Source organism: Scomber japonicus, chromosome 6, assembly GCF_027409825.1.
Source record: "Scomber japonicus isolate fScoJap1 chromosome 6, fScoJap1.pri, whole genome shotgun sequence".
NCBI lineage: Eukaryota > Metazoa > Chordata > Actinopteri > Scombriformes > Scombridae > Scomber > Scomber japonicus.
In genome coordinates this window covers 17,063,455-17,081,181 of record NC_070583.1, presented here as the reverse complement: position 1 = coordinate 17,081,181, position 17,727 = coordinate 17,063,455, and the positions used below count along the sequence as shown (strand labels likewise).

Sequence of the window (17,727 nt, the reverse complement as noted above, 5' to 3'; positions counted from 1 at the left end):
CTAAAAACTCACTTTCCCACAATCCTCCTTCCTTTCCCCACTTTCCCTCGCCACCACATGCTGCCTCAGCTGTGTATGATTAACACTGATGGACTCACTTTGTCCTGCTGTCAGCTGTGTTTCAGCTGCCGGCAGCAGCAGCAGCAGCTGGGCTGTGACTAATGTAAGTGACCGTTTTCAGTTTGATCAGTACTCGATTATTTAAATTTTAATAAATGGATCTAATTGCTGTTATCAGTCAGTGGCCTTCATATTTTTTCGTACATTTTTAATTACATAGTAGCAATTACTATTACTATTATTGATCAACCAGAAATAACTGTGTGTCTATTGGTCTTATTGCTTCCACCATCAGCTCATCTTATTTGTCAACGAATCTGAATTATGGGTTTAAAGTTAGGATGTAGAAATTGGAATATATAAATAAAAATTGATTTCACTCTTACGCTCAGTAATTTGTTGGAAGTTTCTGTGAAAAGAAACTATTAAACATCTTTTTCCTGCACCTTTTCATACATCATCTATCTCGTCATTGTTGTCATGTTCAGGCTGCTCTGATTTTTTTTTTTCTCAACCTCCTAGTTCAAATTTCACAAAACCTGATCTTTTGACCCACTAACCCTGTTGACCTGAGTAGGTGAATATGTGGTGAGCAGCAGGTAGTGAAGGGTTGTCAGCACAGAGCTCAGAAGCCCGGAGAAGTTTCCCCAGGGACCGGTGACCTTATATGGCCAGGCCCTGCTGCACGCCCACCAGTCAGTTGCTTCTCTGCCTACCTGACAGCTGAGCTGTCCGTCAAACCTGTTCATATAACTGTCATTCAGAGGCACATGCAGCGCAACACACACACACACACACACACACACACAGACACTTGGGTGGGCAGCTGTGTCTCCCTCCTTCTAAAATTTCATTTCAGTTGGTTTTAATGTGACTCTTGTGAAGTGACGTTCCTCCATACTCATCACCAACTCCCTCTGGTTTTAGGTACAACTTTACTTCATTAACATGAGCAGCATGCTAACACCACAACTCATTGGACAGATAGAGGAGCGCCACCTATAGAAACTCTATGGACACGAAGGAAAATCCAAAGTAACAGTTCTCTTGAGGATATCAGGCTTTAGGAAGTCACATTATAATAATATTATGGTATCTTTAATCTATCAGTCAATATTCAACAATAATCTAACAACAAATCTCTCCCCCCCCCCCACACACACACACACACACACACACACACACACACACACACAGTATTTGTTTTTAGTTCTGCTGAGCCTCTGCCTCACTGATTACTAATGAAGCCTTAATGTAACTTTTTTCCTCCACCAGTTTAACTAATCTGACATAAATAAAACTAACACTGCACACTGTGCTCACACACACACACACACACACATACACACATACATACACACCAGCAACAACACAAGTTAAAACAAAGAAAACGCAAATGCTGAAAACAAATAAACAGGAACGAAGACAAATAACAGCACAAATTTAAAAAAAGAATATTTAAGAATACAGAATATAAATGCAGTAATACAGCAATACTAGGGCTAAACAATTAATTCTAAATTAATAGATAATTGCTGATGTTTAAGGTGTGTTTACATCAATAATATTTGCTAAAACAGGAGGGAAATATGCAGGAACACCAGTGATTATACCTGATAATAAAGTAGCCTAATATTGGCAGCCTTTAAGTTCACATTTTTAAAGCAGGATGTTGTGTAGGATAACAAATAAGAAGAAGATTGTTCCAAAGTGAAAAACTAAAGAAAGACAGTTTCATTTATTGTTGTATTGTATACACATCATAAATATATCTGATATATATTACTGTCTGCATATCTATTACCTAAAGGTTGTGTTTAAAGATGCTGAAATGCTGTCAAAGATATGTGATGACATTTGGATAATATGATAAACAGTGTGTGTGTGTTTGTGTGTGTGTGTATGGTGTGTGTGTGTGCCCCTTTCTCGGGGCCCAGACACAACAGTCTCAGTTAATCTCAATCTCTCTCTCTCTCTCTCTCTCTCTCTCTCTCTCTCTCTCTCTCTCTCTCTCTCTCTCTCTCTCTCTCTCTCTCTCTCTCTCTCTCTCTCTCTCTCCTTCAACAGGCAGCAGTAGTTCATATCTCCCGCAGATAGGCGGCCTTGTCCTAGCCAGGACATCCCGAGCGGCCCGACCCCGGTGCCGCGGTGTATGGTGGGAAACAGGGGGATCAGGTAAGCTGCTCAGACTCGTGAAGTGTCGCATACGTAACCGGACAAATCCAGGAAGTCATCAGACTCTGCCTTCAGAATAAGAGTGTGGGGTTTATTTAAGTGATGATAAACCTGCCTTAATTTTGACATATTGATCAGGTTGTTGGATAATATTTTATTATCACTTATTGTGTTGTTGTCTCATACTGTTAATGTAGCCTATATGTATTGATCCCCTTTGGGAGAAATTCAAAATTGACACTGCAGTATAGTGGGAAAAAGTAGCAGCATAAGGGTATAGTATAAATAAATAAATTAATATATCCAGTAAACTGGATCTGAGTTTAGATTATACCCACCCCTCAGACTCAGAGTCATATTACACACTGTTGCTTTTAAGTGTTGCCACCATGATTGATGCCAGATTACAACCATAGGCCTATTTCTGCATTAAAGTGACTATCGAGGGTCCACTGGATAAAATACTGCACTTTGCTTTTTCTTTGGTGCAATGATTTAATGGGACAGAGGCTGCTGTTTTCATGTGTAAACAGTATAAATATTCCTCTGTGTCTAAATAAAAGTCACAAAGTCTCATTCAGCCCTTCTCAAGGTGAATAAAGTTTCTTGGTTCAGGTTTTTGGAGAATCTTACCTGTATGTTTGCACACAGGAACAATTTAGTGTATCTACTGTGTGATAATTTTGTTTTTACTCAAATACAAATAAAAATATAATGGTATGTTGTGGCATTAATTTATTAATTTGTTCATTCAATTCTTCATTCATTTGTTCCTTCATTTGTTAATTAATTTGTTGATTCCTTTTTTCATTTGTTCACGTGTTTGTTCATTAATTAATTTGCTTGTTCATTTCTTCATGTATGCATTCATTCATTAATTCATTCATTGTTTTTTCATTTGTTTGTTAATTTGTTAATTCGTTCAGTTAATCGTTCATTCAATCATTAATTTAGTTGACTCATGCTTATTTGTTAATTTATTCATCTAGTCATGATTTCTCTCCTTCATTAGTTTGTTTTCTTTGTTTGTTAATTAAGTCATTTGTTTTATTCATTCATTCAGCCATTCCCTCATTTTATGTTGAAGGTGTGAGCCGGAAGCAGTATTCTCTCTGCCGTCATCTTGCCTCAGCATTGAGTGTGATGACAGCAGCAGAGTGGAGGAGGCAGCAGGTGAATGATTTACAGCCTTTTATTGTCTCACCTGTTCAACTCAAAACAAACGTAGGCAGCGTGAGAGCGGAAATGTCCCGGTGTGTGTGTGACTGAACCCTCCGCGCCGATCAATTACCGTAATCATTCTAATAATAATAATAACGTTACATTTTTAACTCAAGAGTGCACAAAGAGACCAAACCACGCCGGAACCAGGACTTAGCAGGTAGGCTATAAATAACTTTAGTTGTTCTGGATGTGTAGAAGTGTGTATGTGTGTGTGTCTGTGTGTACATGCTGTTACTGCAACGTGAGAGAAACGCACATATGTTACACCGCAGCCAGGTTTCTCGGTCTGTGCGCACTCAGTCACAGCGGACACTTTTTTATTTATTTATTTATTTAAATTTATATTCAAAATGAAGAGAAACGTCAACCGTATGACGCAGTCGTCTTTATAGCAGCTGAGAGGTTGGTGTTGCGTTGAAATCAGCATTAGAAAAGACTTTATTTGTAAAAATGTTGGTAAACTGACGCTGAGGCCTGTTGCGCCGCCCACAGTAAACAAAGCGCACAGTCATAGTGTGTTGTGAGGATGTTAATTTGTTGTAACTCATTTAACCCTTACAATCTGTCAAATCTGACCCATTTTCATATTGACAGCTGAAAAACAGTCTTTTACTCTGAAATTTGATAACTTTTTTTTTAAAAGTAGTCCAAAATGAACAAAAATGAAAATAATACATTTAAGTGAATGAAGGTGTTATCTGCCTGTGTTGCATGCTGGATTGAGTGTGAATGTTTGGACATGTGTATAATGTTCAGGTTGACTATGACTATAGATGAATTATGAGTCCAACCAAAGATACAGATGTTAAAATATAGGCTAGTGAATAAATGCTTGAATTGAACTGCAGATAATGAAAAGACAATTTGAAACTGTCATTTTGAGCCAGTCTTGAAGCAAAAATTAGTTTTTACTTTAGATAACAACTTGTGGACACTTACACTTAGTGACATTAAAAAAGTTACAGCAAGTCAATATAATGCTTGTTTCTCATATCAAGTTCTCTTCTTAAACTCAAAACTTTAACTCACAGGATGTGCTGACATGACTCAACATGCACAAGATTTGTGAGCTGCACAAATCTTGTGCATGTTGATACACTAAAGTGAATTTGTTTTGTTTTTAGCTCCATGTGCTCACTTCTCACTCTCTGCTCAAATCAGACTAGAAAAGAGGAAACTGAAAACCATCGAATGTTTCAGTTTGTCGTGAAGCTGCCAACAGCTGTGAACACACTTTCTCATTGTTGTCTACATTGCTAAATATTTAAAACACTTCTCCAGTACACTGAGCATTGATTTAATGGACCTCATAAACATCTTCAGTTAGTTTCAGTGGCGAAGCGAGGCAAATTTATTTGTATAGCACATTTAAACAACAGGGAAATTCAAAGTGCTTCACATAAAACATCAAATTCATCAAAACAGTACATAAAAGCAACATGTGGCATACATGAAAATACATTTAAATGCCGTTAAATTGGAAATAAAATGAAGCTCAAATTGAATAAGACCGATGAAAACAGGAGAATAAAAAGTTACAGTGCAGTTTAAAAGATATTAACTCTAACATTATGATTTAATAAAAAGCAGAAAAGTCTTTAGCCATGATTTAAAGAACTAAGAGTTGCAGTGGACCTGCAGCCTTCTGGGAGTTTGTTTCAGATATGTAGAGCATAAAAACTGAAGGCTGCTTCTCCAGGTTTAGTTTGGACTCTGGGGGACAGAAAGCAGACCTATTCCAGACAACGTGAGAGGTCTGGATGGTTCATAATGTAGCAGCAGATCAGAAACGTATTTTGGCCCTAAACCAGTCAGTGCTTTATAAAACCAACAGAAGTATTTTAAAGTCTATTCTATTGACAGACAGGAAGCCAGATCTGAGAACAGGAGGGATATGACCCACTTTCTTGGTCTTAGTGAGAACTCTGAATTAGCTGTCGACTTTTTAGTGAGAAACTGTAAAGACTCTGTTAAAATAGTCAAGTCTGCTGAAGATTGATACATGGACAAGTTTTTACAAATCCTGCTGAGGCATAAGTCCTTTAATTCTTGATATATCTTCAGGTGATAGTAGCGGTGGTAATAGCTCTAATTATTCCTAATAGGTCTGAATGAGATGAATAAAGCATGATGTACTGGTAGAGTTGTTCTGATAATGATACCAGTTTTGGAAATGCCTCCACAACGTTGGTTAAATACTGGATCAGTCTATGCACCGATCTGATACCATTCATCATTTATCAATAAACTTTACAGTAGTTTCACACCTGGAGAAAATTCTGGAAATAAATTCTTCTTCACAGCTCCAAAACAGTAGTTTATACAACAAACTGTGCTGTTCAACTACAGTTTCAGAGCAGTTAAGAAAAATGGATCTCTGGTGAATATCAGATTAGATTAGATTGCCTTTATTGTTACTAAAACATATGACATTAAGTAAGAATAAAATCAATATCAGCAATTTGGCAATATTTTAGTTGGAATGTCTCACCAGTATAAAGCTGATATACAAGATTTTAGTTTTAAGGGGTGACACTAGTGTTGCCAGTTTCAACAACAGCAAACGTATAAAGTTTTGGAAGACACATGACATGAAAGATGGAAATCATATCAGATCCATACAGGGTTAGTAGTATACAGGTGTTCAATTCTTTATAAATGTAATGGGATTAGATTGGTACTTGGTATCGGCCGATATGTAAGTCAAAGTATCAAAGTCAATATTCGGAAGGAGAAAATGATATCGGGACATACCTCCTTTGCTGTGTGTGTGTTTTCAAAAGTTAGCAATGGGAATTTTAATACTTGAGCAAAATACATATATTCAATACCAAGAGGACATCTTTATCTTTCACCTCTTAACCTTCGTAATCAGCTCTACTGCATCAGAGAAATGACTCCACAGTATTCATATGACTGATTTGACTTCACTTGTACCCCTCTGTGCTGTTCTCAGGTCAGCTGTTGTGAGAGGAGGAACCTCGGAGTCGGAGCCATGTTGTCGGCGGAGGAGATTCTGTGCAGCACGCAGCAGGTGATTGCTGGGCTGGAGGCTCTGAAAGGAGAGAACCGCAGTCTGCTGGAGACACTGCAGGAAGCCACGGAGAGCCACCCGGTGTCGGAGAGTGGCAGCGTAGAGGAGGAGAAGAGCGGCATCATCCGCCAATCACTGGAGAGGATAGAGCTGGGGCTGAGTGAGGCACAGGTAGGCAACAGAATAACATAATGATGTATGTCTCCTCATGTACTGCCTCTACTTTTTTGTGGGATCCAGCAGCCGCAATCAGTAATTTTATATTTCTAATGATAACATTACTACTTGTATATGAACCAAAAAGCTTGTCGTGACAAACCCACAGAGACTTATCACAGATTCTGCAGTCTGAAACTTTTGATTCAATCAGTGCAGTTTTTGGCTGCAGCATATAGTTGTGTTCAGGTAATAAGTACTTTAAATCCATTCAGTATCAAATGACAGGTAAGGTTAACTACTAGTCATCAGACTGTACAACACCACAACTCCCAGTACGTCCCACTCCCACTAAAAACACTGATACTGTCCTTACTATTTAATCACAGGAACAGTGCACACTTATATATAGTATCAGGAATGTAAGTATATTGTAGATTTATGTAATTACAGTTTATTATATATAGTATTTTATTGTATTTTTTGTCACGTCACCATTACGAGGCTACTGTTGTGTCAATTTTGAATTTCTCTCCAAGGGGAATCATAGGGGAAGATTACCTTACCGTACCTTATTAAAACAGAGCTAAAAGATAGTTAGAAGTGGACAGAAACATGACTCCAAATGAATTATAATGTTGCTTTGACTCTTTTTGTTATGTAAATATTTTTTCTATTTACTTAAAGGCCAATAATACATCAGTGTTGTTTCCCACTTGTCTCTGTTGACCAAGCATCCAATAAATCAGCTTTTATTGCAGGTTTAACTTGTTTTACTACATCTATTTTCAAAATGTTATTTAAGTTTAGGTTCATTGACAACACTCAATACAGTACAATGCAAGATATCAGACTTTGTCAGTGATAGAAAGATAAAATCCTGAACTGATAGTTATGATAATAATAATAAACTTTACTCATAGTGCACCTTTCATACAAGGCATGTAGCTCAAAGTGCTTTACAGAAAAACAAATACAATAAAACAACAGCAAATAAAACGGAGCAAAATAAGAGAGGGTTAGTAAAAGGAGACAATAAAACATAAATAAATAAAGACATTCAGTAAAAATAAGTTATGAAACTTTTTTAAAAAGGGATTTACCCCAAGGGAAAGTTTTGACCCAAGTGTTGTTTAAGCAATTCAACATAGAAGTAAGTGAATTAAAAGTACAAATAAAACTGGTTAAGACCAAGTAGAGTAAATTAACAAAAAATGCATTTAAAAGCAAAGAGAAACTGTATGTACAAGACACAATATTAGATGAGTATTAATGATTAAGTATTTTTAAAATAATGTAACCTATTTTTGACCCATTTATACATTTTAGAGAACAAAAACAACACCTTAAAAACTTTTATTTTGACCAGAAACTTGATGACTTATCTTCATGTGACCCAGAATATACAAAAATGGAAATATTTCACCTTTCTAAAAATGTTTTTGTGCAGAGGATACACATTTCTTTTGTTGAGTATTTAACTGATATTTATTTAAAAAAAAACAAAGAGTGCACTCTCTCTGCTCTCTGAAAGCTTAATCAAGGATTAATCACCAATTTATTAATGACTGATGAGATTATTCATGAATGATTTGTAGTCTTGAAATTATGTATTGAGACTAATTCTGAGGGGATAATGTGAAATACCTGAATATGAGCAGTATGAAAGGGTTAATAAAATATCTTCTGAGCCTAGTAAAGTGTAGTAGAGTGTAGTAAAGTGTGATGCATGTCCAATGTTTGACTTTTGGTTTATAGGTTTTACATGATAATCAGTTAAAGTAATAATCTTTATATTTTATGTCTCTCGTCTCTTCAGGTGATGATGGCGTTGTCAGCTCACCTGGGTTCACTGGAGGCAGAGAAACAGAAGCTGCGAGCTCAGGTGAGATTCTGACATACAGCCTGATAACCCACCCCACAATCCAACAGTTACATCCTTCATTATTTTTTCCTGTGTGGAGAGAATTAAGAACTTTATTTCACTTAAAATCAGGGCACAAAATTAGCACCAGCCACATGTTTGTAAAATATGCCAGTGGCTGATAGATTTGCTTCACTTAACAGCTAAAAAAACAATTTTAATCTAATGAGTGGCTGGTTAAATGTGAACATTAAGTAGTCATTTCTGTGTTGGTTAAAGTTTTCTGACACTATAGTAAATTTAAATCTCCCTCCTTCATCCTCCTTTTGCTCCTACTTCCTCTTTTACTCTTGCCTCTTCTTTCATCTCCTTCTCCTCGTTCCTCCTCCCTGTCTGTTCATCTTCCCTGTCCTCCTCTTTTATGTCATTTTACCATCCATCCTCTCATTCCTCTTCCCCTCTACTCTCTATTGCTTCATCTGCTGTCCTTATCCCCTCTGTCTCATCTCCTGTTCGCTTCATCCTTTTCTCTCACTCTCTTTCTTCATCCTCCTTCTCCTCCTCAGGTGCGCCGTCTCTGTCAGGAGAACCAGTGGTTGAGGGACGAGCTTGCTCGGGCTCAGCAGCAGCTGCAGGACAGGGAGCAGGAGGTGGTCACCCTGGAGGAGCAGAACAGACACCTGCAGTTCATGGCCTCCATACGCAAATACGACCAGGAGGAGCCGATGCTGGTGAGGAGACGACAAACACACTAACCTTTAACAAAACCTACTGGAACAGTCTGCTCTTTATTGAATCTCTGTCTTTCAGAATAAAACAGAGACTTCAGGGTGTTTTATAATTTAATTTTCTATGTTTATTTCAAACATGAGAATAAAAACAGATAAATAGAACAAACAAAACAAGAATGACAAGAAGTAGGAGTAAGTAAAGGCTTTTGTTCTCATACGAATGAACAAACATCACAGAAAAAAGTCACATTTTCTTGCATTGTACCCGTTGACAGTTATCTTCAAGTTGCTGTAATTGTATCTGGTGTCTGTGGGGTAAAAGATTTCCACAGTTGACAGACACACAGTCCTGACACATTATCACCTTTTAAAGTCGTTATGACTGACCTACTAGAACCATTATCATTCATTTGCAGTTGTATTTGTGTCCAGCTGATAAACTGAAGTCAGATATTCACTCTCCTTTTAGCTCTGGTTTCCTCTCCACCAACTCTTGAGATAAATATCTGGTTCTTAAGCTGCTAAATGTTCATGCACCTTCCTCAGCAGCTACTTGATGACTTTGTCTGGTAATGTGTTGGTGGTAATTCTTTGTGGGATTGTCACTATGAGCGAACAGATAGTCACTTGATTCAAGGTAATACTGCACATAAAAATATTGTAATTTGGTCTGTTTTAAATCAGAATTTATACCTTTTTATTCACATCTACTGCATATCATACACATGGGTAAATATTGAGAACATGATGCAGCTTCACCTTCATCCTGCGGGTGTGTTTGTTTCCCCTTTTAGGAAGACAAAGAGACATCTTCCACCAAGGAGTCTCTGGACGACCTCTTTCCTGCCGAGGACGAGGAGCAGTCACCGAGTAAGGCTCTGCTTATGTGTATGATAATAATTAAAACAATGTTTCTGGAAAGAGATGTCGCTGTTAGAGTCATTAATCTTTTTAAAATTGTTATCAAAGAAAAAGTGATTAAATACTGCTGGTGGGAAAATGTTTCTGTAATATGAGTGAACTGACCCTTTAATAATTAATGTTATGTCATGATGAGCTTCATATTACTTCATATTGCATATTACTTGTGTGAAAATACATTCATTAAAATAGTTTCTTTAATCAAATGTGCAGCTGATAAACAGGAAGACTTTCTGTTTCCACTTTGTTGAACAGGTCTGAACTGTGTGACTGCAGCTTTATATTTTGACTCTTCACACACAGCAAAGATATTTCAAGCTCTAATGTCACATTTCGAGCATCTACATTTACAGGCAGCGATAATGAGTTTTTATAGCATGTGATGGATAATCAGTTTCAGCCCAAGCACATCGGGAATCTCTCCACAGTAAAAAAACATGTTTAAAAGGATTTTCACATCCAGCTCACTTTCTGTTCTGGCTGAGAATTGATTCGTTAATCTCATTTAACTCAAGTAGAGTCACAGTACGGCCTCAGAGACGGCTCTGTTTCACTGCAGTTACACAGCATGACGACAACCATTTTGTTTCTGTAGAAATAACCTACTTTTTCTATGAGTCAGGACACAAGATTATCTATGTGGAATTTTAATGTTTAAAGTTTTAAATCTATCCATATACCATCTTTATATTTATGTTTTGTGACTCCCTCAATCATCAGTCCATTAGGCGTGGAAATACTGAAATCATTATAGTCTATATATAGTGGTTCTGGGTCTGGAAAAAAGCGTTGCTGGGCTTTCCCAATGACTTGAATCTGTGTTGGTGTCCCAGGACAGCTCCTCTGTCACTGTTAGGCCGAGGAACATAAAGAACCTCCTCACCACTGATGTAGAGTGGAGGATGGTTGCACCGTTGATATATTTCTTGTCACCTCCTTTAATTAATTTACTTATATCACCGTCTTATCCAATTTCAAGCTCTCAATCTTTGAAGAAGTGAAAAGTCCAGCTCTTAAATTTGTATTAAATTCTCCTTTGTTTGTGTGTGTGTGTGTGTGTGTGTGTGTGTGTGTGTGTGTTTTTTTTTATTTTTTTTATTGCTGTTCAGTGTCACAGCCTCATCACAGCAGCGCAGCAGCCGCAGCCCAGCAGGGAGGCTACGAGATCCCCGCCCGCCTTCGAACGCTCCACAACCTGGTCATCCAGTACGCATCCCAGGGACGATACGAGGTCGCCGTACCGCTCTGCAAACAGGTGAGAGGGGCCTAACTGTCTCTGTTTCTCTGAGGATCTGGCTCCTTCACATCCAGCCTGGTAACATAATTTGACCTTTTATACCTACTTCTGATTTACTTTCATCATGTCTCAACAGGCCTTGGAAGACCTGGAGAAGTCCTCAGGTCACACCCACCCAGATGTGGCCACCATGTTGAATATATTGGCGCTGGTGTACAGGTGAGGCCAAGTGGAAGATTTTACCCTCTTCTTTTGTCTTTTAATTTCTTTTTAACCTAGTTTTAGTCCAGTTTTCATAATTAAACTTCATCATTTTATTCTCCTTTTAATTTGTTTTAACCTAGTTTTCTCTTATTTTCTCTTATTTTACGCATTTATTCAATTATTTTATCTATGTAAACTATTTTTTTTAACTTTTATTTTATTTAAAATTACTAAACATTCATATCATTTTTATTTTCTGATTTTGCATTGCACTTTGAACTACACCAGCCTATATGAATTAAGTTTGACTGAAAAGAATTGAATTTACTCTATTACAATTACTTTGTACAACTTGGCTAACTGTGACAAGGCTGTTAATGCATCAATAGTGCAACAATAAACTGGATTTGTCCACCTTTTAACATAATTTAAGCTCTTTACAGAATAAAAGTGATACAGCTTGAACACAATAAGAGGTTTGACAGTGAAAATCCTAATAATGAAATTATAAAAGCTAGAGTTATCTCTGTATTTAGATGATGAAACTCCATTTACTATAACCAAATGATTTCTGGAAGGATTCAGGTGTAAAGTGATTAACAGTGGGGACTGTTTTTTGTTTTCTTCTCCACAGAGACCAGAATAAATATAAAGAAGCGGCCAACCTGCTGAATGACGCGCTGGCCATCAGGGAGAAAACTCTTGGCATGGACCATCCAGCTGTAAGTCTCCCTGCTTTAATAAACCAGTGTCAGTCTTTATTAACCCCTGAAACACAAATAATCTATTCTTCTTTTTCAGTATTTATACTTGATTTTTATTTGACTTGATTTTACTCACTGTTTAGTTTTATCACTGAGGCGGCAGTGTTTCATTTTGTAATTCATTACCTAAAAATGTATATAGTTGTTTATAGTTAAGGTCAGACACACAGAGTTGATACAGTATGTAATGTTGTGTGTGTGTGTGTGTGTGTGTGTATGTGTGTAGGTGGCAGCAACACTCAATAACCTGGCAGTGCTTTATGGGAAAAGGGGAAAATACAAGGAAGCAGAGCCGCTGTGTAAAAGAGCTCTGGAGATCAGAGAGAAGGTGAGGAAACACACGCACAAACACACACTTGTACGCCTTTAATACTTCCCTATTTTTCACTACTACACAACAAACCTTAATGCTAATGTAATACTATCTCTAACTTCAACCTCAAACCCAAACCTTAATTTAATTGCAACTGTATCTTTAATTTCAAAACATCTTCCGAACCTTAAATGACCCTTTTTGAAGAAGTGAGAGACACTCCTCAAAGTTTTAACCCTTACATACTGTTCAGGGTCAAATTTGACACGTTTTTACATTTGAGAGCTCAAAACACCCTAAATACTTTTGACAAGTGACAATAGCAACTGCTAACAAACCTACACCCTTATATTTTGTTGAGGGCACGCCTTATTGGGAATAATGCCCCCATTCTGGCACTCCCCACAATTATCCTACATAGTGAACTGCATGCCACCATGTCACTATGAAGACTTTGGATTGTTTCCACCCACTTTTAACAACAAAACCTGGGTCGTTGTCCTCAGTCTCTATGAGCAAAGTGTAGACCTGTGAGTCTACGGCAGATAAAAAGGATCAAAAGTTCAAAGATATCTTCCCAAAATATGTCTGAATATGCAGCCAGCTTCCCTCTCAACCCTCAGCTGCAGCAGTGGTCAAATATAATTAAATGATCTCCTTCATACAGCAAACAGCCATAGTTACAAGTTACTTAAAGGCAAGGCAGCTTTATTTATATAGCGCATTTCATACACAGGAGCAACTCAATGTGCTTTACATAAAAACAAAAAATCCGAACGATTAAACAGTAAAAATAGGACAGATTACAATGAAAGAAGAGAAAACCCAATTATAAGAAAGAAAACAAAGTTCAGAAAAACACAGAGAAAGACAATAAAAAGCTAGAATAATAATAAATAAAAATATTCACACTTGGGGGCTGTTTTCAGTTCTGTTGGTAACTTGTCACATTCTAATAAAACACAAAACATCTGTAAAAATAATAGAATTGAAATAATAAAAAAAAAAATTCCTGCCAATCTTTATGTACTTTTAAGTGAGATTTTTAATGCAGGACTTTTACTAATGGAGCTTTTTACAGTGTTGTATAGTTATATTTTTTTAGGTAAGAATCTTAATATATCTTCCACCGCTGACCCACACACACGACCCAAAGTGAACTCTGAAAATCAGGATTTTGCGTGTGTCGTTTATCAGATCCTGTCATTTATCCTCAGTGTGTGTTTTCTCTCTCTTGGGGTTCAGGTTTTGGGCACAGACCATCCAGATGTGGCCAAGCAGCTGAACAACCTGGCTCTGCTGTGTCAGAATCAGGGGAAATACCAGGAGGTGGAGCAGTACTATGAACGCGCTCTGCACATCTACCAGAGCAAACTGGGACCAGATGATGCCAACGTGGCCAAGACCAAGAATAACCTGGTGAGAGGTGTCTGGTATTCTGCTTTCTTTCTTTCTTTCTTTCTTTTTTCTTTTTTTTCCCTTAACATTGTGCTGGAACTATTCTCTCATTACATGTTTTCCTCAATGAGTTTGTCCTTTCACATGTAAGAGTTTGTAAAATCACACATCATTAATCCACAAACCTGTGTACCTGCCCAGCTGTGTTGGGGAGTGTCTAGTCACATGTAGCAGCGTTACATCATTTAATTATAAAATAAATGTAACTGAAATCAGTTAGTTACTGAGAAAAAATGTGTGATTAAATTACAGTTACGAAAATGTTGATGATTACAAATGATTTTCCTCATTTTTTAATTTTTAACATGTTACTGAATACATATATTGCTGTTTTTAATTCTTTGAAATCAATCGTTTTTAAATATGTTGTAAATAAATCATGATGTGGGCTTATTTAGAGCACATGTGATCTCAAATGGTGTCACAGTACCAATTAAGCCCATGCCAGACTTTTGGCTTTTTTCATCAAATATCTTTATTTTATATTCCAAAATCTACATGAACTAATAAATACATTTTCAAATGAGAGATAAATCTTGCTTTATAAGAAATGATCTCTCTTATAAATCATGTCAGTATCCATGAAAAACACCTGAACTCAGATTTTGGTGCTTAATGGGTACACTTACCCTAACAGCTGAAAACAATCATTCGAAAATTAGAAAATTAGAAAAGTAATGTAAAGATAATCAAATGTAATAAGTTACAGTAATTGAAATAGTTACATTACTTATTACATTTTAAATAGGGTAACTAGTCATCTGTAACCTAAATCTGGCATAAATCATCTCTTCTCATTGGAAGATTAATGTTTTTTGTGCAATAAAGACTAAAAAGAAAAATATGACCAATAGAAACCTTCTCATACAGTCGAGTCATTGTTTATTTTATGCCTCCCAAATACTGATCATTTAAAACTGCATGTGGAGCAAATTTTACATTTTATGTCTCCATCACTCAAACCTTCTTTCAACACTCACTCATCTCACTTTCCTGTTTCTCTCTCTTTTTTTTTAGGCTTCCTGTTATCTAAAGCAGGGGAAATACAGACAAGCCGAAGCCCTTTACAAAGAGATCCTTACCAGAGCACATGAAAAGGAGTTTGGATCTGTAGAAGGTACAAAACGGTGAAAAGAAATGTGTATAGGGTGTTTTTACAGCTCTCAAATGTAAAAAAATGGGTTAAATTTGACCCTGAACAATATGTAAGGGTCAAAAGTGAAAGCATTAACACATTAAATGAGGTTTATATTATAAAGACATATTTACTTATTCAACATTAATGTTTCCTTTATTCCAATAAAGGCTAAATCTACAAAAACTAACACCCAATTTTCCATCAGTGACAGATGGATTAAATTATAATGTTTAAGTGCATGAGAATAAGCCAGAAACTTACTATAATTAAATCTAAAGACTCTATTGTTCCTGTTAGTGATGTAATGGATACGTTCATCCATCAGTTTGTTGTCCTGACCGTCCGATCGTCTCTCCAGGTGACGGTCGTCCCAGCTGGTCCGGCGGTGAGGACGGCGGCTCCAGATCAGACGGACTCAGTAACCTGAAGCGCAGCGGCTCCTTCACCAAACTCAGAGAGTCGATACGACGAAGCAGCGAGAAACTCATCCGCAAGCTGAAAGTCGCAGCCATGGAGGAGACAACCCCAAGGAATGCTGGGTAAGGGGTTAGACCCCCAATGCAGGTCCCCAATAGAGCTGAAACCAGATCCCGAACCAGTACTGGAAGGTTTTTAGCTCATGAATGCACTCTGATGTCATGAAAGTTTACTGGTAAAAGTTATAAGAAAAAAAGAGGAGCTTTTTTTTAAAATTCAAATTTTGGTTATTTCATCTTTTGAAAAACACATCCTTTATGGGTCAGTGACATAAGGGTTGGCAGGATGAGCAATTCAAAAATATCTTAAAAAATAGTTTTAAAAGCAGCATCAGGTTTGTTGAAATGTAAATGTTGTATTTCTGTTGGTTTTATAATTACTTAATTTAAAAAACATCAAATGAAAAGGAAAAAAACTGGAGTATTTTAAGGCACATTGTCCTAAAAACAAGTTCTGACAAATGATGTAAAATGTGTTGTGTTGTATTGTAAAAGTGATTATATTTATTCCACATTTTAGTGCACATTTATTCTCCTGTATATAGTCAGATTTTTATGAAAAAATACTGGTTACACCAACTGACACTGGGTAGCATCACGTCATTGACCCATATATAATTATTTAGATGAAAAATTCAGGACTGAAAGATAGAAATGTTACAAGCTTGACTTTACTGCAAATTGTAAAATGGTTTCTAACAGAAGTTGTACTGCGTTAGTGAGTAGTTTAGTGACATTAGGCTCCTTTGGTAAGTATGAAGAGTTCATGATGTCACTGTGTGCTGTTTTCAGGATGAAAAGGGCAAACTCTCTGAATGTGTTGAATGTCGGAACCGGAGAATCTCAGGACGGATCTCAGGTGAGCAAACTGTTGGTGATTCATTAACCCATTTAACCAATGACATGTATGTACTTTATTCCTTTGGTGTTAAATGACAGTTTCTGTGATGTGTATGTCCTTGTTAACTGATTAAAAATCCTTTTGACTCATCATGTGTTTTTTTTGTTTTGTTGCTCAGTTGAGTCATTTGACAGATCGTCGATCCCTGAGCTGCAGCACGCAGAACCTGACGAGACGGGGGTCACTCGGTGGGACCAGATAACATACACACCTTAAAGGAAAGTTAGACAAATGTTCACACAGTCTGCTGCTCTGTATCAATCTGATATCAATCACTACAGTGGATTTAAATACCCTTAAGCAAAACTGAGATAATAAGATAATAATTGTTACAACTGGAGACTTTTTTGACATCTAAATGGCACCTGAGTGATTCTCATGAACATGGTACAACTCCAACTCCACGTAGGTCATAAATCCTTGAATATATAAACTATAATATATAAAGTTATTGAAATCAGTTGAGAAACGTTTGAATACTTTTTCTCCAGAAATACTGCAGCAGTCAATGCATCGTCTATGATCTGTTGTCTCCTCTTGTTTGTGGTGCTGTGAATGTTCGGACACTGATATATGTATTTATACAATGCTGGAAACCATTATATCTGATTAATCTGTTAAATTCTACAATTTTCTACAAATTTATATTCAAATCCCTAAACTTGTGTGAATATTTATTATGCTAAATTGAGGGAAAACCATTTAATTTCTCTCCAAGGCGCATTACAGTAATGAATTAGTGACTCATAAATCTTTTAAAAACATATAAAATACTTTTATTTACATATATTATATTTTGGTACTTAACAGCAAACTGTAACATGTGATAGATATGTTTTAGTGTCAAAAGTGAATTATTTTATGTATGTCCCTAAAATCTTCAGACATATGTCACGTTGGCTTCATGAGAATCACTCAACTGTTTTCACCATTTTGCTCTAAATAAGTAACAGAATATGATTGTTTTCTTTGTCCTTCACAGTATAAAATGACATGTTTGTCACTCTCCAGTAATGAAAGGTGATTTAAAAAGTCATTACTGTAGCTCCACATTTTTACATTGCACTAGAA

General features: G+C 36.7%; 1 protein-coding gene across 1 annotated transcript; it reads left to right on the top strand.

Moving 5' to 3' along the window:
- Nucleotides 1-3,447: 3,447 nt before the first annotated feature.
- Nucleotides 3,448-16,949, top strand: klc3 (kinesin light chain 3). Its single transcript, XM_053321400.1, has 14 exons — nt 3,448-3,616; nt 6,416-6,664; nt 8,469-8,534; nt 9,080-9,244; nt 10,039-10,114; nt 11,275-11,420; nt 11,539-11,621; nt 12,241-12,328; nt 12,597-12,698; nt 13,929-14,102; nt 15,159-15,258; nt 15,638-15,818; nt 16,548-16,614; nt 16,775-16,949. The coding sequence occupies exons 2-14, from the start codon at nt 6,455-6,457 to the stop codon at nt 16,856-16,858; spliced, it is 1,542 nt and encodes a 513-aa protein (XP_053177375.1). The 5' UTR covers nt 3,448-3,616; nt 6,416-6,454; the 3' UTR covers nt 16,859-16,949.
- The last annotated feature ends 778 nt before the right edge of the window (nt 16,950-17,727 follow it).